Raw genomic sequence first — 25728 nt, forward strand, 5'->3', positions numbered from 1 at the left:
AAAGAAGAAAATCTACATGAGTGGATGATTGTCGACAAAACACCTGTTGTGTGTCACCTTACGGACTCTGAAATTATAAACAGTGTTCTGAGTGCTGATTAAAAACACTGCAAGTGATGATGGCAGTGATGATGAAACAGAGGAAACGGAAAGATTTATTATTGACAAGTTAATTGAGTTGTTGGGTGATTTAATCAAAGAGTTAGAGATATGTCCCTTTATGATGGATCAAGAGCCAATGAATTTTTATTTGATGCAAGAAAAATTAGAGAGAGATCAATACACATGAAGCAACTTTGCCTGGATGAAATGTTAAAAAAGATAACTGAGAAACAACATTCTTTGTAACCACAGTCATTTTTATTTAATTATGATGTTTTTAAGCCTCTACAATCCATTTTTGCCATTACTATTGCACGACTTCTTTTAATCTGGCAAATACATTAATCCGGCAAGGCTCAGGAACCAAAGGTGCTAGAAAATCGGTGGTCAATCTGTAAGATGTTTTGTCTTAGAGACTGAAGTCCAAATATCCCTCAAGAGGAACCCAGCAAGATAGGAGGCCTTGAAAGTGTACCTTATTGGGTACTGAAAGCATGTACCAATCAAATAGCTGGAGTGTGCAAGGACATCTTTAACCTCTCACTGCTGCAGTCTGAAGTTCTCACCTGGTTCAAAAGGGCAGCAGTCACTCTGACACCCAGGAAGGGCAAGGTGAGATGCCTCAATGACTATCACCCAGTAGCACTCACAATGAGGGACTGGTCATGACTAGGCTTAAATCCTGCCTGAGCAAGAACCTGGACCCACTGCAGTTCATCTACCATCAGATTCAATCTCACAGGCTCTCTATTCTGCTTTGGAGCACACAGACAACCACAGTACATCCAAAAAGCTATTGTTTATCGATTAAACTTCTTGTTCAACACCACCATTCTGTCAGTACTAATAACAGGCCTCAAAACCTGGGTGTCTCAAAGTTCAAAAGGTTTAAAGGTTCATTTATTAACAAAGTATGAATCCATATACAACTCTGAAATTTGTCTTCTCCAGATAGCCACAAGGAAAAAACATGAAAATCATTTAGAGAGAAACATCAAACCCATCCCCCCCACACAAAAAAGAACAGCATCCTGATCATCAACCCAAAATCCCCCCTGGCCTCACACAAAACAGGAACATCGACACCCCTCCCCCAAAAACAACCCTATCCTCATCCAAAATAAACAGAACATCAACCCCCAAACACCCTCCCTTTGCACACTGAAACAGAAACAAAACAGGTGATTAAAAAAAAACACAGAATATAAAAGCCATAAGACTGAAAATGTCCACAGTCCATAAACACACTATTCCAATGCATAAACACAGGAGCACGACACCATCCTATGATTATCACCAACATTCACCAAAAGAGAGGGAAGAGAGGCCAATCCAGCTGCCACATTGAGCCACACAGTGATAGGCAGCTCACAGATTCCTTCTCTGGCAGCAATCAAAAAGAAGGCAGTCTGTGCTGAACTCTAGTTCGTCTTCCACATTCACCTCAATGTCTCAATATTCCTTGACACTTTAATCGGCAATTAATGGAGTCGGAAATCAGTCCGTGCCCTCACCTCAAAGTATCTTTGCATCAAGGCCATCCAAATATGTGCTAGCTTCCTTTACTTTACTACTATTGTCACCAAACAATTGATATTAGAGCGTAAATCATCACAGCGATATTTGATTCTGCGCTTCGCACTCCCTGAAGTACAAATCAAAGTAAGTATAATAAAAATTTAAATTATAAATCATAATTATAAAATAGAAAAGGGAACGTAAAAGGTAGTGCAAGTCAGGTCTGGATATTGGAATCTTTTTGGAGACAGCAAAGTGGTGGATCACTCAAACCATCTTCAAACTGTAAATTACAGGCTCTAACAGTCCCAGAAAAACACTTAAGGTGGAAGATCGGCGTAAAAGAAGTAAAAAGATGTTTTCATCAGCTATCTGGAAGATATCAACCGAGGGAGCATTGTACGCTGGTGTCATCTTGACCAGAAGCTGTACTTTCTGTACCTTTCTCTACAACTGTTTTCTTGACTTTGTGTTCGGAAGACGACAGTCAGTGTTGATCAGAAATAACATCTCCACCTCTCTGACAACCAACACAAGTGCACCTCATGGATGTATGTTTAACCCACTGCTCTACTCTTTCTACAATCATGACTGTGTGGTAGGCACAGCTCAGACGCCATCTATAAATTCACTCACATGGTGATGAGGAGGCGTACAAGACTGAGACAGATCTGCTTGTTGAGCGGTGCCACAACTGCAACCTTGTACTTGATGTCAGTAAGACCAAGGAACTGATTATGGACTTCAGAAAAGGGAAATCAGGAGAACATACACCAGTCCTCATAAAGATAAGCAGTTAAAAAAAAAGATTGTGCAACTTCAAGTTCCTGGGTGTCAACATCTCAGAAATCCATCCTGGACCCAAAGAATTGATGCAATTAAGAAGGCAGCATAGAGGAGGCTATATTTCATTAGGAGCTTGAGATTACCTATGTCACCAAAGATTTCTACAGATGTACCTTGGAGAGTACTTCTGTATCACATTACTATCTGCATCACTGTCTGGTATGGAGGCACCAGTGCAGAGAATCAGAAGAGGCTGCCAAGGGTCATAGCTCCATCATGGACACAGCACTTTCCACCATTAAGAACATCTCCAAGATGTGCTGCCTCATGAAGGTGTGATCCTCACCATCCAGGACTTGCTGTATTCTTTTTACTATCATCAGAGAGGAGGTACAGGAGATTGAAGATCCACAGTCAATGACTCAGGAATAGTTTCTTCCCCTTTGCCATCAGATTTCTGAACAATTCATGAACCCATGAACGCTTTCTTATTGTTCCTTTTTTTTGTACTATTTAGTTTCTGTAATTTGTAGATTGTTATGTCTTTGCACTATGTTGCCACCACAAAAGAAGAAATTTCATAATCACATGCCAAGATCGTAAATCCGATTCTGAGAAATTTGTCCCTAATTTAGGTGATCAGCAAAATATCTTTGTGGATTTAATATACAATCCAGATGGAATATGTGTAATTTGACATGGATAGTTCCAATAAACTTACACAAACTCTATTACGCATTATTAATAAAAGAAAATAGCACACTCAATTTTCCATGCAAGTATAATTTGATTTTCAATTTGTATAATTAGCCTATCAGTTTGTCATGCATGCAAAGCCATGACTTAAATTTTAGTAAATATTACTTCAATGAATGGAAGAGTAAAGTGCAACCAGTAAATAAAAAGGTAACACAATATGTTTTAAGGGTCAGGAATCAACTCTACAGACACCATTAAATAATAATTGTTATGGATTAACATTAAGAAATACAGTTTAACATTTTCCTTTCAAAATATAACCAAACTCAACTCCAACTGTTAGCAAATACAAACATTTAAAACATGTTGAAAGTAAAATGAGTACTCCATTATTATCATGAAATTATTCCCTTTTACTTTACCATATGATATTATTCCTGATCTCATTTGCAAAACATGTAATCACTCAAAAAGCAAAACAATTCTGTAATGAAGCAGTCATTTGTACTTGGTGCCCAAATCCTATAGTGCCATCTGGTGGTGATACAAAATATAGTCAGGTTAGAATAATGAATGAGAAAAGCAGCAATGCAGAAACGCAAACTATTCAGTCAGATTTATCAAGAAACTAAAACAGAACGAGGGGGATAAAAAGGGTCCAATATATTTGACAATTCCTTTCCAGTCCTGTTAAGGGTCTTGGACCAAAACAATGACAGCTAATTTCTCTCTATGGATGCTGCCTGACCTGCTTAGTTCCTCCAGCATTAAGTGTGTGTTGTTCAAGAATTCCTGGTGCAAATTTGAAAGTTTATCTATTCTTAAAATGTAATACTTTTATGCAAACGTATTCAATATTCACACTAAAAGTCTTTTTTCTTTCTTAAGAGCTGAAGTGCTTTAAACAATGAATCTTAAGAATGCAGAATTTGATTTTTCTAAAATCCTAAATTTTCAAATCCTTAATGCAAAACTCTATCCCAGTAAGATATGCAATCTCCAAAATCCAGGTTTCCTCTAATTCCAGTTCAAATCCTTACATTCAGACTTCCCTGTCACAGTGACTCCAAGTCATCCAACTCAACCTTCTGCAGCAACAAGGTTAACAACATTAGCATCCACAAAGCAAAAGATTATATATTTGCATCATATATATTAATAAAATAATTCATTTATTTAGCAATACAGTACAGAGTAGGTCCTTCTGGCCCTTTGAGTCCTGCCAATCCAGCAATTCCTAACAACCATGACAATTTACAATGACCAATTAACCTACCCAGTATGTCTTTGGACTGAGGGGGGAAGCCAGAGCACCTAGAGAAAACCCACCACGCATTCCATTGGGATGGACTTAGAGACTCCTCGCAGAGGATGCTGGGAATGAACTCTGAACTCTGACACCCCCAGCTGCAACAGCATTGCACTAACTACCACGCTATCATGGTGGCTGAATCATTATTTTTTTCATATTATAGAATCTTCATATTTTCTCCTACATCCCAATCATCAACTCTGAAGTCCCCCAAGGAAGTATCTCAGGCCTATTCTGCTTCTCATTAACATTGCTCTTTCAGCAAAATTATACAAAGACACAGAATCAAGAGCTCCCTATCCAGTGTATAGGGTCAATATGAGAAGGGATGGATTCACCAGAAAGATTTGCCCCTTGTCTAATGGGAAACTTCTACAAATAACTAGAAACTTAATATGCAAAGTATCAACATTATGTAACAAATATGGGAGCTGTTTAACCTTCATTATCATCATCATCATCCTGGATGGGAAAGTCAGCAAGAGAGAGGGATAGGACAGTTGGTGATTTCTACTGCAGACATTGACAACCACTTTCAATTGATTCTACAAATGACAACAAGCAACAGAACATCTGTGTTTATACCAGTGTTAAACTTAATGTTGAAAATAATAAATATTATAAAATTATTGAGATTGAATTAATTTCAATGATTTCAACCTCCACAGTTCTACTCCCTAGTCCCTTCTAGTCCTGCAATTCTACAGATATTTGTGCCTCCTCATTTTTGATCACACCCATCCATTAGCAACCATTCTGAGACACATACAAGAGATTCTGCAGATGCTGGAAATCCAGAGCAACACACACGCCATGCTAGAGGAACTACCTGTGGTAAACTATGTATACCTGTCTGGACACGCCCCTCTGCTGACTGCTCCTGTGGCTCCTCCCACAGACCTCTGTATAAAGGCGATTGGGGTACTGCTCCTCCCTCAGTCTTCGAGATGTCATGCTTCCTTTTGCTGTTAATAAAAGCCTATTGTTCACTTCCAGTCTCCAAAAGTTATTGATGGTGCATCAGTACCCGAATATAAAAGATTTTAATGTTCCTTTTTCATTAATCTCTAGAACAGTGATTCCCAACCTGGGTCCACAGACCCCTCGCTTCCTGGTATTGGTCCATGGCATAATAAAGGTTGGGAACCCCGGTCTAGAAGCATAAAGAGCTGACATGATGATAAAGAACGACTTGCAAAAATTTGACAAACCTTGTGTGTATCCATTTCGCTTTTTAACTTGTTTTGGGCCCATTTCACCTTGATGATGTTGGAATTAATGTCTTCCTTCAGTTTTTCAACCTCTCTGTTGAGCCTTGTGGCTTCCCCTTCCTGCAACCATAAAACATATACAGATTTTTTAAAGTAGGTATGGCAAAATAATGTGTTGCAGATGTCGGAAATCTGAAATAAATAAAGAAAATATTTGCCCTATCAGTACTCCCAATACACTGAGTAGTTGTATTATTTGCTTATATACGCTCAGACCCTGCATAACGCTACCCTACATAGCATTGATTCGTTACAACCCGGTTATTCAATTTGTTTTAAATGTTAAAAATTCATTCTAAACAACACTTAAATCTTCTCAAGAGCAGCTGCCATTACAGTAAACATTCAATCAGCCAATGAGAGTGCTTTACAAATGCACTGAGCCACTCTTACTCAATCACATATTAGTTCACGTTCTGCCTGCCCATTTGTGTAAACATTCTTGCTCCCTTACCAATTTATTTAATTTTTTTTCCACCAATAATGTCTGCAAAATGGCTTGCAACTTCCAATGAGGGTATGCCTGTACAACGAGGCAGTTTTGCGGTATGAATTAAAGCCTCGGAGGTGCGGATGGCTGTGGCGTGGTGTGTACAGGCTGAATCAAGGTGATGGGGCACAGGCGGGAAAGCGAGGAACAAACTGATCTATGGCCATTGCTGCAATGGGTCTCTTTGTTTTGTGACTGCCTGTATGGAACCAAATCTCAAGGTTGTTTATCGTATAGCTACTTCGATGATAAATGTACTTCAAAGTTTGATGAGTCATTAATGACTAAATGGATGCTTGGAAGTGAATGAAACTTCTGTAATAAAAGGTGCAATTCAAAGCTTTAACAAATATCAGATTAAGTCAGCATTCCTTAGTTTTCTAAAAAAAAAGCTGTTTAATTTTCTTTTGACTGAACACTATAGTTTTGCTCCGAGTGCAGCATGCATTGGCACACGCTCCTACTAGGGTCAACCCTGCAATGTAGACATTATGTAATAAAGTGAACGATAACCCATGAAGGGCAATCTAGGAAAAGCTATCCCTTTATACAACAGGCATATAAACCAATGGCTCAAAGTGGGAGATAATTCCTGGGCATAAAACCATACTCCAAGAATTTGTCATATTCTGAAGAGAAAAACCTCCTCTAAAGAAAGACTCCTTCTGGATAGATATTATGCTAGAAATCAAAAGAGGGAAAATTTTCTCTTTAATAACTGAGGTCAGCATTTCTACAGTTAATTTACCACATTTCCCTCAAGAATGAAGCTATGACTTAGACAGATTACCTTTGCCTCGTATAGCTGTTGCAATCTTGTCTTCTCTTGTGTGAGCTGCTTGGTCTTCATTGTCAGTTTCTCCAGCTCTCGGTTTGTATCACGTAACTTCTTTTCAATCCCTTCCTTCTCTTTTCGAAGATCAAGTGCCTCTTTTTCTCCACGAACGTATTTCATTACCATGGCTTCTTTTTCTTGTCGAGCCTCTTCACATTTTCTATTAGTCTATACAGTAAGAACACAACCAATAACAAGTCTGGTTTTTAAAGCCAGAAAACTGAAAAAAACCCATATTTCATTAATATTCACAAAATAAAGCAACATAAATTAAGCATGAATGTAAACATAATTTGGGCAAAATTACTTCAGTCTTTTGTGAAATCCCAAAGTCTTAGGCACGCACAGTATATAGAACATAGAATAGTACAGCACATTACAGGCCCTTCGGCTCGCAATGTTGTGCCGACCCTCAAACCCTGCCTCCCATATACCCCCCCACCTTAAATTCCTCCATATACCTGTCTAGTAGTCTCTTAAACTTCACTAGTGTATCTGCCTCCACCACTGACTCAGGCAGTGCATTCCACTCACCAACCACTCTCTGAGTGAAAAACCTTCCTCTAATATCCCCCTTGAACTTCCTTCCCCTTACCATAAAGCCATGTCCTCTTGTACTGAGCAGTGGTGCCCTGGGAAAGAGGCGCTGGCTGTTCACTCTGTCTATTCCTCTTAATATCTTGTACACCTCTATCATGTCTCCTCTCATCCTCCTCCTCTCCAAAGAGTAAAGCCCTAGCTCCCTTAATCTCTGATCATAATCCATACTCTCTAAACAGCTTGGAACAGCTTGTACGAGAGCCGACCAGGGACAAGGCTATTCTGGATTTAGTGTTATGTAATGAACAGGATTTGATAAGCGATCTTGAAGTAAAGGAACCATTAGGAGATAGTGATCTTAATATGTTAAGTTTTTATCTGCAATTTGAGAAGGATAAGGGCAGCTCAGAGGTGTCAGTGTTACAGTTGAACAGGGGAAACTATGGAGCCATGAGGGAGCTGGCCAAAGTTGACTGGATGGATATCCTAGCAGAAAAGACAGTGGAACAGCAATGGCAGGTATTCTTGGGAATAATGCACAAGGTGCAAAATCAGTTCATCCCCTGGAGAAGGAAGGATTCAAAGGGGGGAAAGGGGCCACAGTGGTTGACAAAGGAAGTCAGAGATTGCATAGCATTAAAAAAAAAGGAAGTATGACAGAGCTAAGGTGAGTGGGAGGACAGATGATTGGGAAGTTTTTAAGGAACAACAGAACTTAACTAAAAAGGCAATACAGGGAGAAAAAAAATGAGGTACAAAAGCAAGCTAGCCAGGAATATAAAGGAGGATAGCAAAAGCTTTTTTAGGTATGTGAAGAGAAAGAAGATAGTTAAGAACAATGTTGGGCCCTTGAAGAATGAATTGGGTGAAATTGTTATGGGAAACAGAGAAATGGCAGAAGAATTTAATGAGTACTTTAGATCTGTCTTCACTAAGGAAGACACAAGCAATTTCCCAGATGTACGGATGGGCCAAGGACATAGGGTAACAGAGGAAATGAAACAGATTGACATTAGGAAAGAAACGGTGATGAGTAGACTGATGAGACTGAAGGCTGACAAATCCCCAGGTCCAGATGGTCTGCATCCTAGGGTACTAAAGGAGGTGGCCCTGGAAATTGCGGATGCATTGGTAATCATTTTCCAATGTTCCTTAGATTCAGGATCAGTTCCTGAGGATTGGAGAATGGCTAATGTTATCCCACTTTTTAAGAAAGGAGGGAGGGAGAAAACAGAGAACTATCGACATATCAGCCTGATATCGGTGGTGGGGAAGATGCTAGAGTCCATTATTAAAGATGAAATAGTGGCATATCTAGATAGCAGTGATAGGACTGAGCCGAGCCAGCATGGATTTACCAAGAGTAAATCATGCTTGACTAATCTGTTGGAGTTTTTCGAGGATGTAACCAGGAAGTTAGACGGGGGAGATCCAGTGGATGTAGTGTACCTCGATTTTCAGAAGGCATTTGATAAGGTCCCACATAGGAGATTGGTGGGTAAAATCAAAGCTCATGGCATTGGGGGGAAGACATTGACATGGATAGAAAACTGGTTGGCAGATAGAAAGCAAAGGGTAGCGGTGAATGGGTGTTTCTCGGAATGGCAGGTGGTGACTAGTGGGGTGCCACAGGGCTCGGTATTGGGACCACAGCTGTTTACGATTTATGTCAACGATTTAGAAGAAGGCATGTAACATCAGCAAATTTGCTGATGATACTAAGCTGGGTGGCAGTGTGACATGTGATGAGGATGTTAGGAGAATTCAGGGTGACTTGGATAGGCTGGGTGAGTGGGCAGATACTTGGCAAATGACGTTTAATGTGAATAAGTGTGAGGTTATCCACTTTGGGAGTAAGAACAGGAAGGCAGATTATTATCTGAATGGTGTAGAGTTAGGTAAGGGAGAAATACAAAGAGATCTAGGAGTCGTTCATCAGTCACTGAAGGTGAATGAGCAAGTGCAGCAGGCAGTGAAGAAGGCTAACGGAATGTTGACCTTTATTATAAAGGGAATTGAGTACAAGAGCAAAGGAAATCCTCTTGCATTTGTACAGAGCCCTGGTGAGACCACATCTGGAGTATTGTGTACAGTTTTGGCCTCCAGGGTTAAGGAAGGACATCCTGGCTGTAGAGGAAGTGCAGAGTAGATTCACGAGGTTAATTCCTGGGATGTCTAGACTGTCTTACGCAGAGAGGTTAGAGAGACTGGGCTTGTACACACTGGAATTAAGGAGATTGAGAGGGGATCTGATTGAAACATATAAGATTATTAAGGGATTGGACAAGATAGAGGCAGGAAATATGTTCCAGATGCTGGGAGAGTCCAGTACCAGAGGGCATGGTTTGAGAATAAGGGGTAGGTCATTTAGGACAGAGTTAAGGAAAAACTTCTTCTCCCAGAGAGTTGTGGGGGGTCTGGAATGCATTGCCTCGGAAGGTAGTGGAGGCCAATTCTCTGGATGCTTTCAAGAAGGAGCTAGATAGGTATCTTATGGATAGGGGAATCAAGGGATATGGGGACAAGGCAGGAACCAGGTATTGATAGTAGATGATCAGCCATGATCTCAAAATGGCGGTGTAGGCGCAAAGGGCCGAATGGTCTACTTCTGCACCTATTGTCTATAAGCTTTCTTAACTACCTGTGAGGCAACTTTCAGGGATCTGTGGACATGTACCCCCAGATCCCTCTGCTCTTCCACACTACCAAGTATCCTGCCATTTACTTTGTACTCTGCCTCAGAGTTTGTCCTTCCAAAGTGTACCACCTCACACTTCTCCGGGTTGCACTCCATCTACCACTACTCAGCCCACTTCTGCATCCTATCAATGTCTCTCTGCAATCTTCGACAATCCTCTTCACTATCTACAACACCACCAACCTTTGTGTCGTCTGCAAACTTGCCATCCCACCCTTCTACCCCCACATCCACGTCGTTAATAAAAATCACAGAAAGTAGAGGTCCAGCCAGGGTGGCTTAGCACTTGCACAGCACTCTATTTGTCAATGTGGACCAGAAAGTGAATTTGTAAATCCATGGAGTAAAGCATGTTGGGAATGGCGAAGGTGCAGCGACATGGAAAGGGTGTGGGGTGGGGGGCATGAATGGAGACACACTCAGCCCTGAGACACTAGGCAAGGTCATTTGATTCCAAACAATTTACTTATGGATCATTACAGAATGTCTCTCTGGTGCTTCCCACTCCCTCCATTCTCCCTTCCCCATCACGATTCCCCTCCCTCTGCCCCCTTTCCACTCCCAGTTCCTAATAGAGACCCATATCAGAATCAGGTTTATCATCACTTACATATGTCATTTTTTTCTGCGTCAGCAATACAGTGAAATACATAAAATCACTACAATTCACAAAGGTCTTGGGCTCCCTGGCTATCTCTCTCTGTACATATATATTACATACACACATATACACACACACACACACACACACATATACTATATATACTAAAACTCTCATGCTCTGTTTGCCTGTTTGTGACCTCCAATTAGCACAAACGGTGCACTACAGCAGCACTATTTTTGGCTAAGTCGACTCTAAATGCGCTATCTTACAGAATGCAGGCAAAGTTCAGGATTATATATTGGTATAAAATTGCTCACTTGCCAAAATCAACAGCGCCGCTTTCACCCGAGAGCTGATGTCAGCCATGATGGAAACCGCAATGTGACACCACAACGCATGCACATGGCCAGCCTCAGCAGCGACACCAACCAGACGGAGCAAAAGGGCAGGGCTGCTCTATTTCCAGCACTCACATACTGCTGATCACCATCAGCAAGTGCAGGATTGGGACAGATCTAACTGCCACCCATCAATAAGAGATAATTAAATCTTATCGTAATGACGTACTTCGAGACACCCATCAAACCCTTTGCTGCAGTCACAGGACAGCGGTGACTATATCACCTCCATTTAGCAGAGCGCCAACCACACGATCAAGAACAATTAGCATCCTGGGGGCTTTGGCGTTCCTGCTTCGTATCTTCTATCCAGCATTAGGGTAAAAAAAAATGGTCAGCCTAATTATCCGTGTGGAAAGAGAAGGGGGACATTATGGTCAAGAGATGACGCCACATGCCGTCGGGAAGCGGCAAGGAGAGGGAGTGAACAAGAATTGGATGAGGCCAGGGCCGCACGACTCCAGGATGCACATCTCCAAAATGACAACAACTGGCACTGAAGGACGAAAGAGGATGAGACAAAGGAGCTGAGAAATGCATGTCTCTAGGATCAGAGACAAACAACAAACAGCAGAAGAGATGCAGAGACGGCGGATGAAAGGACTGCACGTCTCCAGAATGACAATGAGAGGCACAAGGGTGGCAGATCAACCAGAAACGATGCCATCAAAAGTGTCCTGCGTTAAACGAGGAGGAGCTATATTTGCCTTGCTACATGTCGTTCTTTTTCAATAAACTGAGGTTTTCTTCTTCAATCTCCAAAGCAAAGCGATACCAATAGCATTCAGGAAAATTTAATGTTCATTCTGGTCACATCAGACTGCACTACCCTTCTCTCAAGGGGTGCCCCAACGGGTCACCCCACTGTCATGTGTGTGTGTCTCTAAGATTTTTGCACACTACTGTATATATTCACAATTTGTTTTTCAAAATATTTAGAAAATGAAACAAGCAAAATGTACCAAGACAAATTTATAATTAAAATTTTAACTAGTCCTAATGCACTCTCCAGAGTATTGCTCAGCAAATCATCATTTATTTCTCAGTTCAAAGTCTCTGTTCACCTCAATAATGATTGAATCAATAATACACAATCAAGCTTAACCTTTGATGTAATCTTCAAAAACAATTAAGATAACAAAATAGCTATATCAGCAGTGGAAATTAATAGCTAGCAAATATTTTTTGTAATATCAATTGTTCAGAGACAAATTTTGCACATTGGGAGAATTCCTTACTTTTCTTCAAAGTACCACATAGTCTCTCTTACCCTGGGCAGTAATGGTGCAGCAGGTACCTCTGTTACCTCACAGCCGCCTAGTATAGGTAGCCAACAGGAGAATCAGATTGGAATTGATTGGCATGCAGGAAGGAATAGATGGAAGAAATGAGATACTACCAAGAGCCGGCAGAGACTTGATGGGTCAAATGATCTTCCTCTATGTCATTAGGAAATTTGGAATAGACCCCTGTTGATGCTGAATGATTTTTGGTTTAACTTGTCATAATACACTTCCATATTGATATATACTTTCAAAGATTTAGGAGCACTAATGTGGGTTTATTGATTGCAGAAGAAAACTATGCTTATAAATGGTGTCATTCTCACAGGTTGCTTTATCCTGGTGACATCAAGCTCTGCTCATTCAGTCAAATGGAAAGACCATAATCAAACATCAGATTTGTTGATGGTGGTGATTTGAGTGTCAGAACAATCAGGAGATGAGTATACCCAACCTTTGATAGGTGCTTATAAAAGCAACCCAAGACAACACACACACACACACACACAAAGTGCTGGAAGAACTCAGCAAGTCAGGCAACATCCGTGGAAATGAATAAACAGTCGACATTTTGGGCTGAGACCCTTCTTCAGGACTGGAAAGGGGAAAAGATGGCAAATAAAAAGGTGAGGAGAGGAGAAAGAGGCTAGCTGGAAGGTGATAGGTGAAGCCAGGTGGGTAGGAAAGGTCAAGGGCTGGAGAGGAAGTAATCTGATAAAAGAGAAGAGTGGACCATAGGAGAAAGGGAAGAGAGGACCCAGAGAGAAGTGATAGGCAGGTGAGAAGAGGTAAAAGGTCATAGTGGGGAACAGAGGAAGGGGAAGAGGGAAGTTGATATTCATGCCGTCAAGTTGGAGACAACCTAGTTGGAATATAAGATATTGCTCCTCCACCCTAAGGGTTTCCTCAATCTTGGCCCAAGAGGAAGCCAAGGATCGATATGTTGGAATGAGAATGGGAATCGGAATTGAAACATTTAGCCACTAGGAAGTTCTAACCTGTTCTGTTAGCTGTTTATATTAATGGTCCGATTAAGTTTCTGGTCGAGGGTGACAACCCCTCCCACCCTCAGACAATGTCATGTTACTGAACATCAAGAGTGGATGTACAGATTCTTCTTTGCTGAGATGGTGATTGTCTGTGAAACCATAAGCAAGCATCCCCACCTTCGAATTTATGATGGAACGAAGGATATTGATGAAGCAGCTGAAAATGGCCAGGCCTATGACACTACCCTAAGAAATTACTGCTTTTCTATTCAGGAATGGGATAACTGATCTTCAACACTCCCAATCACCTGGTTTTGTCCAAATTATAGCAGCAAACAATGGAAGGTTTCCTTTTTGACCCCAGTTTTCTAGAAGCCCTGATAACTCATAATTAAGTCATTTGTTGTCATTTAACTATATGCCATACATACATATTAACTAAATGAGAATTCATTTATATCAAAAGTAGCCTTGCTATCACGCTGACCTCACCCCTGGAATTCAGGTCCATGTTTGCATCAATGCTTATTGCACTGGAGGTAATCGGCGGCTTAGTATTAACAAAACTAAAATCACCTCAACTTTATTCTTAAATAGTTCAAAATTTACATAAGGAATGATTGTGCAATCATTATTTTTAGAAAATACACTGCTCAACAAACATAATATCTATCCTTCTCCTTTGTAACTAGTTAATAATCCACCTACCAAACTAACCAAAGTAACTTGATTAAATTGTGCCATGGGAAAGTGAACTAGTAACTTTAGTGTACGCTGTTAATGATACTAGCTTACCTACTTTTCAAACATGTGGAATGCAGCAGTTAAAACCAGCCTCCTTAATACACCAAAGTCCCTCATTAAACAAAGGAATTACATATTGCTAATAGATGCTTCAACACCTGTTAAATTTCAAGCATTTATCAAATATGATTTGTAAGAGAGCACATTTTTCTTTAATGTGCAAATCACTTCCAGACTTAAAATGATAGCAGAAACTGGATGATGAATTTGCCAACTCCATGGATATAAACATGAATATCAAACAAAGGCAAACCAAGAAACTTAACCACAGTCAAACTAAAATTATTTAAAGAATAGAAATACATTATTATTCATTTATTTGTTATGTGCCATGTCATCTGACGTGGGCGATCTTGGTCTTTCCATTACTGTGATTAGTCTTGGCAAATTTTCCCACAGAAGCACTTTGCTATCGCCTTTTTCTGGGCAAGATGGGTGACCCCAGCCATTATCAAGTCTTCAGAGATTGTCTGCCTAATGTTTGTGATCGCATAACCAGGACTTGTGATATGCATCAGTTGCTCATATGACCATCCACCACTTGTCCCATGGCTTCACGTGACCCTGATCGGGGGGGGGGGGGGTCGGGGGGGGGTGGGAGGAGGTGGAGGTAAGGGCTAAGCAGGTGCAACATTTTGCCCAAGGATGTCTTATAGGCTAACAGAGGGAAGGAGCGACTTACACCTCCTTTGGTAGAGACGCTTTTCCACCCTGCCACCTGATATTCTTATAAAAATAACAGAGCAACCCAGAGAGCAGGATATTTTACAAAATACCGTGTACCCAATTGGACCCATGTGCAGACAATATTCAGAAATAAGGCAAGAGAAGCTGGGGGATATCAAAACTGTGTGGCAAGATGGATAAATTTTCATAAGATAATAAATCAAAATAATTATTTTTGAACTAAAATCTACAACTTAAAAATACATCTTATATTGAAAACATTCTTACTTGCTCTATCTGAAAAGTCAGATTTCTTTGCAATTGTTGAATGGCGTTTTTGGCCGCAGCATCCTGAGAAATCAGCCTTTCCTTCGCCGTTTTTATTTCCTCCATTAGGCTTTCAACTTTGGCTTCCATCTACAAGAAATAAGTGAATCCATGTTGAGTTGCCAATTCTGTATTTTATATCTTTGTAAGCTAATTGAAAACTGTTAACCACAAGTTAATGGGGATTAAATAATACGTCTGCATGACTGTATTACAGAGTTAATTCCCTTGCAGCCTGTGTAACTTTAAGTACTTCTCATGTACTTGATGAAAAAATAGAGTTCATTAGCCATCAAATCACAAACAAGAGAAAATCTGCAGTTGCTGGAAATCCAAGCAAAAATGCTGGAGGAACTCAGCAGGCCAGGCAGCATCTATGGGAAAAAGTACAGTCAACCCAAGGGTCTTGGCCCAAAACATCGACCGTATTTTATTTTCCATAGAAGCTGCCTGGCCTGCAGATTTCCTCTAGCATTTTGTGTGTGTCATTAATAATCTATAGGTTTGGAATTTTCTGATGAAGTTATCATAATATGATAGATTTTCCAAAATAAATATCAGAAGAATTTGGATAAATCTCAAATTAAGTGTTAAATCTAAGCAAACTACGAAGGGATAAGGCTTGAGCTGGCCATGTAGAATTTGAAAAATTATATAAATGGCTTGTTTTAAAATAATAAATAGTTCATAACTAATATATATTCTTCGAAGATTAACAAAAAACAGAAAAATTGGTCTAGTGACAGTTCACATGAGAGATATATCTATGAATAAATTCTGAAATGTTCTTAATCCTTGGTCTTTTCTTTTGGTACCATTTGGTCTAATAATAGTTGTAACTATTATTTTTATTATTACATCAAATGTCTCCAAAAGAAAAGTTTGAAGGTTAAGAAAAATTCAGGATTTATTCATAGATAAATTCATAGTTATATAGCAAGGAAACAAATGCTTCCACCGAACTTGTGCATGCCAACCAAGATACCTACCAAACCAATCCCTTTGTCTGTGTTTGATCCATCTTCCTCTAGACTTGTCCTATCCATGTACACGGCCAAATGCTCCTCAAACATTATACTAGTACTTTTCTCTATAAGTCTAGTAGCTTGCTCAAAACACCCACCACCTTCTGTAATCTTTTCCCTCTCAGATTAAGAAACATGCCCTCTAATTTTAGACTCCCCTTGCTAAGAAAATGCTAAGACAGTGACCATCTACCTGTCATAATATTATAAACTTCTAAAAGGTTACTGCTCAGCTTTTTTCACTCTTCAGAAATATTCCAATCTCTCTTCGTGTCTCAAGCCTTCCAGTTCAGGTAACATCCTTGTGAATTTTTACTGCACTCTTTTGGGCCTGAATCATGTCCTTCTTATAGCCACCAATTCAGTAAGAGCCCCCATAAAATAACAAGGAAAGCAAAGCAGAATTGGCAAAAAACAAAAAAAAGTTGCGATGGACTAGCAAAAATTAATGTAGGTTTCCAAGTTATATTGAGAGAATAGGAAAATGATCAAGAAATTAATGACATGCTTTGTGTCTATCTTCACAGAAGACACAAGAGATTTCCCGGAAACTTATGGAGAATAGTTCTAGGAGTGAATGATAAAGTTAAAGAAATCTGTGAAAAAATATTATTTGTAATATTAATAGAACTGAAAATCAAAAAGCTTCCTGAGCTAATAACCTGCATCACAAGGTGTCAGAAAAAACGTGGATTCACTAGTTGTCATCGTCTGTATTTCCACAGAATCTTGAACAAATCACAGGCTAGAAGGTAGTGAATACAGTATAACACGATTAATCAGAAAAGGATTGAAATCTGAAATTGCAGACTGAATAGCCTGACATCAATAATAAAGACATACAATCTATTACTAAGAAAGTGACAACCTTGCACTTAGAATATGACTCGGCAAAATCAAAATTGATTTATGCAAGAAAAAAATCACATTTGACAAATCTGCTACTTTTTAACGTTGTACACAGTAGAACTGAAAGGAGAAATAGCAGTTGTATATGACTGAGCATTCAGAAAGCCTTCAGTAATCTTTGATACAAGATATTCCAAAACAAAGTTACAGCACATGGTATTGGGGCTGTGGACTGATATTTGAATCGAGGCAGGAATCTGCTAGAATAAAAGAGCCATTCTCACATTCAGAGGTTGGGACTACTGTGGTATTACTGCTCTTCACAATCTTGATTTGGATGAGGGAATCCAGCTTACATAACCATATTTGTCCATAATATACACTGAGGTAATAATATAGACTATAGGTAATAATATGCGGAAAACACAGAGGGGCTTCAGGAAATATAGACAGGCTGTACCAAGACAAGGTACTTCAAATATACAGTAATGTGGAAATGTGAAGGAATCCACTTTGTAGAAAAAGAATCCTAAAAAGCAGAATATTTTATTAAAGATATACTGAGCACTGATACTTAAGAGATACTGAGTAGTTGATTGAGAGGCACACATGCATCCTTGTACACAAATTACTAAAAGTTAATAAGCAGGTAACTCGGCAGGCAAATGCTTTGATGGCCTTTATTGCAAGAGGATTTTGCTCCAAATATGAAGCCCAGGCAATATGACAACAGAAGAGACAAACAGAGACAGCACATGCTATGATAAGGATTATATTCACAGACTCGGGCTTTCTAGGGCTTACATCACAGAGCAATGGGGTATGCTGCAGGAAGACCTTCAGCCATGTGCCTGGACATCTTTCCCCTGGAGATCACATTGACTCTAATCTTCCATGCACAGAAACCTTTCAAGTGGCTACAACAGATCTCTGCAATATTTCACAGATCACTGCTCACCAGAGGCACCACATTATTCACATTCACATACTTAGATATCAGTAACACATCATATACCAGCACTTGCCAGCAATGTTGGCATTATACAAATGCTGGTAACTGTTGACTGCCCTGAAGTGCACATCAAGGGCCCACAGAGCCATGTGCCATAGGGATTTCTTCCACGACCAAGTAGAGAAGGACTGCAGAAGCATGGGAAAACCACTGACTGTAGAAAAAAAAGAATGGAGGTATTATTCATGGATTCAATGTCCATTCAGAAATCTGATGGCAGAGGGGAAGAAGCTTTTCCTGAAACATTGAGTGTGTGTCTTCAGGCTCCTGTACCTCCTACTTGATGGTAGCAATGAGAAGAGGACATGTCTTGAGGTGATGGGGGTCCTTAATGATGAGTGCCACCTTTTGGAGTTATTGCTTTTTACAGGTGTTACGAACCCCGTAACTGGGTCACTTACCAGCAAAAATGGAGAGGTCTGTTGAAGTCTGATGGTACTATTTTTAACAGTATTTATTAGTAAAAATACACAAAAATAATATCAATGCAAATATACAGATAATATACATCGTCAATACTAAATCTAAAAGTGCGGGTATAATAATAATCAATAAGAAATAGCTCTATCGTTGTCTAGAGGATTATGTATTGTCCGATGGAAATAATAAAGTTCACTCAGTTCATGCAGGCGGCAGCCTTTGGGGACAGCTGGGTTCGCAATGGTTGGAGAGAGAGTGAGTTTTGGGAGAAAAACTTGCCGGCTTTCCTTTTATGATTTCAATCCATCGGAGTCTCGTTCGTGTGGCCATTCACTTGTGGCCGCTTCTTTAGCTAAGGCGTTCTTCTGTGGTGAACCCGCCAATCCCAGGCAAGGGAAGGACGCACACGAGCCCCCACCGGCTGTCGCTATTAAACGCTGTCACGGGATTTCTAGCGTTTCTCCTGGTGCATCTAAAGGGGTTGTTCCCCAGACCCTCTTTTATCCTTACTCACAGGGTCTCAGATGTCAGTCAGATTGGGATGATGCAATCCCTCAACCAGCCCACTCTGGTTGTCCCCTGAGGGGTTTCAATGAATAGTACAGTACCCAATACACAATTCCGTCTCCAAGAGACAATAGCCGTTATCAATGGTTTTGTTTCGCTGAGGCCAGGACGCATTCCAAACCTTGTGGATTCTGCATGTCTCTCTCTCACTTCCTGGGTCCCAGACCCGAATTAATAGCGACCTTGTGATTCTCAAAAAGGAGGGGGCGACTTTGTACCCTTCGGCCACTCAGAGTTACGGCACATTCGTAACACAGGCCTGTTAAATTACCAATCCAAAATGGCACATTCCACACATGTTAATATCATCGTGGTTCTTCAGAAATCTGAGTAATCATCAGACAGAAAACACAATAATTATACATCCTCTTTCCTCGTGAAATTGCTCTAGATATTTTTATTGTAATAGTTTGTATAAGTCACCCTAGAATCTCATGTGAAAACAGGAGATTTAAATGTGCTTTGCTCCAGTGAGTGGGGTTTGTCATGCCTAGAGAAGACAGCTATAGCTGGCCTCTGTGCGTGTATTATAAAGCAAAACACAATGGATTCAATTTCTCAATGTAAGTGTGAGACAAAGCATGAAAAGAGTGCAGGCAGATTAGGAAACAATAAATGATCACTCAAGTTTAAATGCTTAATACTCAACCTGAATTCATAGGCTCTAAATGCCAACTTCCTAAAGTATTCCGTAAGGTTCTCAGCTTGAAAGGTAAAGCTTTTTCAATTTAGTTACTTTCATGATTTATCTGTCCAAGATCACCTTGTAAAACAGTATTAACTAAAATATTTATCTGCATTTTAAATATTCACTGTAAGTAGAATCGGGAAAAAACCTGCAGAACACTAAATCCAAAGCAACACACACAAAATGCTGGAGGAACCCAGCAGGTCAGGCAGTATCTATGGAAAAGAATAAACTTCAGGCTAAGACGTCAACTGTTTACTCACGTAGAATACTCTTGTTTTTTTTCCTCAGAATACATCTGCATTTTTGCATTTCCTACTTCTATGGTCAACTCTTTGTATATGCAACTGAGAGATTTCTTACGGAGTTGGGGCAGAGTCCAATATATGATTAAAGGAAAGAAGAAATCTGTGGTTGAAATCTGTGGAAAAATTCTAAGATCATGGAAAAGGACTTGATGGTAACTGCAAAAACAGTTGAACGGCTAATTCTAGATTTTGTAAAACTCAGTTAGTCAGATGAGGTACAAAGATATTTCTCTGCCACATTTAGCTTGGCTTAAGTTTGAAATCCTCACAGTCCAAGTTTGCAAACTATCCATAAAACATTTGATAACTCATTAATGGCTCTCATATGAAAACTCATTAACATTTGGCTGTCTGCATCATCACATTCATCCTCTCGGCTCATAAAGAACAAGAATTGCTTATTTAGATCATTAGAGAAATGTAAAATCTATTCTTTTCACTAGGGCAGAGAAAAGTGTAGAGGGATTAAAATGAATTCTGAGGTTAATTTTAAATCCTTACAAGTTATTTGCAAGAAATCAACTGATAAGACCATATTCTGGAGTCAATGCATAATGAGAACATCTGAAATAAAAATGCCATTAAAATTTAGTAGGCATATATTTTTTCTTTCCCCAATGATTTCTGCTCTGGCACCATTTATAGAATATCTGTGGCAATCAAAAATTATGATGTCATCAAGCAGCCTCAAAAGAACAAAAATAAAGATTCCTAACAGGAAAGGAAATAGAAAGAAACATTTGTAGAATTTTAATAATAAATTAACAATTTTATTGAAAGCATAATTAAAAACTAGGTTCATACAAATAAGATTGAAATTAGAAATTTAAGTACCATAAACCCATAGATTTTTTAAAAAATATATTAAATGCAAAGAATAACATCCTAGAGTTATGAAATAAGGTTTCCAGAGCAAGAGAGGTTATGTAACAGCAGTTATGATTTAGCATATCATTAAAGCTCATTCATGACATTTAACATTAAACCATGGATATTGTGTTTATCACAGCTGCAGTTCCATCCTGTGGAGATGAAGTAATCAGCTCAAATCAGGTTCCCAGTACTATAACTTCGTTAAAGCACAAGAGTGTCTGAAAAAATTGGAAATTTAGAGCAGCACACACAAAATGCTGGAGGAAGTCAACAGGTCGAGCAGCATCTATAGAAAAGAATAATCAGTTGACGTTTGGGACTGAGCCCCTTCATCAGGACTGGGAAGGAAGAGACAGAAGCAAGAATAAGAAGGTGGGGAGAGCAAGAAGTACAATCTGGCAGGTGAGAGGTGAAACTGTGATGAGGAAGGTAGGTGGGTAGAAACTGCCTGATCTGCTGAGTTTCTCCAGTATTTTGTGTGTATTGCTCTGTTTTAACTTCATATATGCTAGTGATAATGCTTTACAAGCAACAATAGCAAAAACAGAAAATTTTATCATCGTTATAATCACAAAAGCCCAATCACCATCTCTTATACTTCAATGTTGATACAGCAAACTCCAAAAAATCCAATATCTGATTGAAAATCAATGTTTAGGCATCTGGCTCACTTGCTGTTCCAGAATTGGGGATAGGGCTTCAAACTGGGCATATGGCCAGGAAAACACACACAAAATGCTGAAGGAACTCAGCAGGCCAGGCAGCATCTATAGAAATAAACTGCTGACATTTCAGGCCATGACCCTTGTTCAGGACTGGAAAGGAAGCCAGAATAAGAAGGTGGTGAGAGGGAATGAAGTAAGAAGCTGCAAGGTGATGAGTGGAAAAGGCAAAAGGCTGGAGAAGGAATATAATGGCCCATTGAAAATGAGAAGAAGGAGGGGCACCAGGGGAAGGTGATAGGCAGGTAAGAGGCCACAGTGGGGAATTGAAGAAGGAATTATTGAACAAGGTTTATTTTCTGCTTTCTTTGAATTCAACATGGGTTCGGTTTTCCTCTCCATTTAAGCTAACTGGGCTTTCTGAAAAGTTTATTACACAATTGTGTAACACGTTAAGCTCAAGTGAAATGATAGTGTGTTGGAGATTTAAAGGAGTGACTTCCAAATACCCAAAACAAAATTGATTATCTGGTACCACTGCAGCACCAGTTGTGCTGGATTATCAGAGTTTTTATAAACTAATTTCAAAATGTGCCTAATCTTTACAGTAATCTGTACCATACCAATAATTCAAAATTAGTTCTGTTATAATAAATTTGCATTCATAGTTCTGTAAGTGCCTTACTAGTTTTATTGTGTTGATATGTTGCTTTTCTGTTACCGAACGCTTTTTCAGTTCATCCTTCAAGTTGTCTTTTTCTGCACATATCTCCACAATCATTTCCTGATGTTTTCTGTTTTCTTCTGTTAATCTACAGATGAATAAAAACAAAAGCATAACAAACATTTAGTAAAAGCAAAACAGAATTCAGTGTAACACTATTCCATTTTTAAACAGTGAAAATTTGGCCAGTTGTTTGTAACTGGGGAACTGGTGACAACCTTGCAAATTTAAACTTTTGATAAAGATTGTTACAATACACTATTATTTTTGCAGCTTTATAGCAATAAGCTAATCACCTGCTTTACCCATTATTATGCCCAATTAACATAAAAATGCTCTTCATCTTAAGTCCAACTATGACTGATAGGTGGAAGTAAATAAAGGCAAATAGAACTAAGAGTTTTAACCAAAACGAGCCTATCAATCTCGACCTAACTAATTCATCAGGCAGTCTGACAGTCTTCACAAAGCACTGTTTCATGGGACATTTGCTGTGACAAGGAGGGATTGACAGAGAATAGATTTCCAAGGTCAAAAGTAAGTCACGGATTCTTTTCCTCAAGTACTACGTAAACAAGCAGAAACATCATGCGATGGGAAGCAGAGAGATAAAACACAGCACCATTAGAACATATTTGTATATACTTAGGACATATTGTCAAAGTACACATGGAGATAGAAAAATAATAAAAATGTTATGCACTACAAGGAGGAGTGGTGATGAAAAAGAAACATCAGATTTCTATCAGAATGAGTGAAAATGAATATCCCAAATATTATGTGTAAGATTTAAAAATTATCAGTCTTTCTAGTTTGAGCCTCTGCCCATGTTTCCACTTACAGTCTCTTCATTGCTAAATTAAGACAAGAGCCAGTAATGATAAGCTTTGCAGTGGCTCTTGCAAGATAAAATTCAAATTCCAATGAAGTAATGTTCGTGACTATCAGTGGAATTACTCAATAAACATTGTGTAGTCATGTTGAGTAAAGCCTCCGTTTAGAGATGATGGTAAACAAGATTAATATTTATTTCTCTTTATTTTCTGCAGTATCCATTAAGATGCTCACTTTAATATATGTAACTGACCAAGTAACTAAATTTGAGCCATAAATGCATCAGGAAGCCGCAAAATATTAATCCACCGCTGTAACAAAAGTACTTTGTCTCCAATCACAAAATTAATAGCTATATGAGAAATAGCTTGCCTCGCTAACAGAAACTATAGCTAACTACTGTACATAGAATTAAGAAACCTAATAGTGAATACACAGCCTGTTTAGAAACATAGAAATCTACAGCACATTACAGGCCCTTCGGCCACATGTTACGCCGACCATGTAACCTACTCTAGAAACTGCCTAGAATTTCCCTAGCACAGAGCCCTCTATTTTTCCAAGCTCCATGTACCTATCTAAGAGTCTCTTAAAAGACCCTATTGTATCCACCTCTACCACCTTCACTGGCAGTGCATTCCACGCATACACCACTCTCTGTGTGAAAAACTTACCTCTGGCATCCCCCTTGTAACTACTTCCAAGCACCTTAAAAATATGATCCCTTGTGTTAGCCATTTCAGCCTCTGGGCTATCCACATGATGAATGCCTGTCATCATCTTATACAGCTTTATCAGGTCACCTCTCATTCTCCATTGCTCCAAGAAGAAAAGGCCAAGTTCACTCAACCTATTCTCATAAGGCATGCTCTGCCAATCCAGGCAACATCTTTGTAAATCTGTTCTGCACCCTCTATATATTAACCACATTTTTCTTGTAGTAAGGTGACTACAACTGAACAAAGTACTCCAAGTGCAGTCTAACTAAGGTCTTATACAGCTGTAACATTACTTCACGGCTCTTCAACTCAATCCCACAGTTGATGAAGAACAAAACACAGTAAGCCTTCTTAATAATACCGTCAATCTGCGCAGCAACTTTGAGTGTCCTATGGATATGAACCCCAAGATGTCACTGATCCTGCACATTGCCAAGAGTCTTACCATTAGAGTGAAGGCATTGTGGAGATCTAAAGGAAGTGCTGCAGCAGAGAGGATGCATTCAAACCATCATTTTTTGTCCAATTTTAATGATTGCTGTGAACCAAATTTTGTCTAAGAGTAACATTCCAACTTTGCTGAATTGTTCCAGTCATGTTACATGATCAACTTTATGACATAAATTCTTGTGCGGTACTCAGTGAATACTGTGTTACATCACTTGAATTAAGTGTTAAACCAGCATCTTCCAGCTTAAATTTTGGAGATGATGAAAGAGTGTCATTCCACGAAGCAGCACAAATTTGCGCAACATATTGGTTGGTATTACTCTTTCAAAACAAAGCCAAAAACAAATTATATGGTTACACAGTTTGGGTTTGAGAAATCTTGTGGTGCATACACTTCCGAGTACACCTGATTCTGAAGTAATGGTTTTGAATTTGTTACGATGATATAATGCATCCTTTCTGTTGAGAGTTGAGTTGAGAGTTAAGGGGCAAAAGTTTAGGGGTAACACGAGGGGGAACTTCTTTACTCAGGGAGTGGTAGCTGTGTGGAACAAGTTTCCAATAGAAGTGGTAGAGACAGGTTCGATTTTGTCACAAAAAAAAATTGGATAGGTATGTGTACAGGAAAGGAATGGAGGATTATAGGCTGAGTGCAGGTAGATGGGACTAGGTGAGAGTAAGCATTCGGCGTGGACTAGAAGGGCCAAGATGGCCTGTTTTCGTGCTGTAATTGTAATATGGTTATATGGTTCTGGTGTCATACAAGAAGTTTATTAAATTTTAAAATATTTAACAACATGGCTTCTGTTTCCTATTCTCCTGATAATTTGATGAAGTGATACATTGCCAACCTTTTAATCTTTTCTTTGTGAGTTGAAAATATTACCGTAAAACATCTTTAATTCTTGCTGCCTTTCCCAAATACACTTCCAACTAGTCCTTCTGGTAATAATGTCAAAATCTTTTTTTTTTTAATTTATTTTTTGTAAATTAGAAACATAGTTTCAACATCAGCCCTGGGCACTCCACTCAACTATTTTCTTCAGAATTATCTGCTCCCTTTTTCTTTCAGCCAATTCCATTTCCTGGTGACCAGGACAGAGAAGAGCTTCCAACATTTGGGCACAGCCCTATGCCCTGTATATTACAGAAAGCCTTCTCAGTTTCCCTTTTCTAAATACACATAAACAAACAATTCCCACAGTCTTTTGCTGAAGTCTACGGAATCATATACATTCAGCAGATAACAAATTTAGAGTCATGAACTCATACAGT

At 39.3% G+C, this 25728-nt stretch overlaps 1 protein-coding gene across 5 annotated transcripts in view; it reads right to left on the minus strand.

The window, feature by feature from the left end:
- ccdc186 (coiled-coil domain-containing protein 186) overlaps positions 1 to 25728 on the minus strand; it is a 118681-nt gene that overhangs the window by 64755 nt on the left and 28198 nt on the right. For all 5 annotated transcript variants that reach the window (XM_059947899.1, XM_059947902.1, XM_059947898.1 and 2 more), the window contains exons 3-6: positions 22412 to 22538; positions 15284 to 15412; positions 6969 to 7181; positions 5629 to 5748 (exon numbers count right to left, since the gene is read on the minus strand). In XM_059947899.1, the coding sequence (XP_059803882.1) occupies positions 5629 to 5748; positions 6969 to 7181; positions 15284 to 15412; positions 22412 to 22538 (589 nt within the window). The remainder of the gene's footprint in view (positions 1 to 5628; positions 5749 to 6968; positions 7182 to 15283; positions 15413 to 22411; positions 22539 to 25728) is intronic.

This window comes from Hypanus sabinus, chromosome 22 (genome assembly GCF_030144855.1).
Source record: "Hypanus sabinus isolate sHypSab1 chromosome 22, sHypSab1.hap1, whole genome shotgun sequence".
Classification (NCBI taxonomy): domain Eukaryota; kingdom Metazoa; phylum Chordata; class Chondrichthyes; order Myliobatiformes; family Dasyatidae; genus Hypanus; species Hypanus sabinus.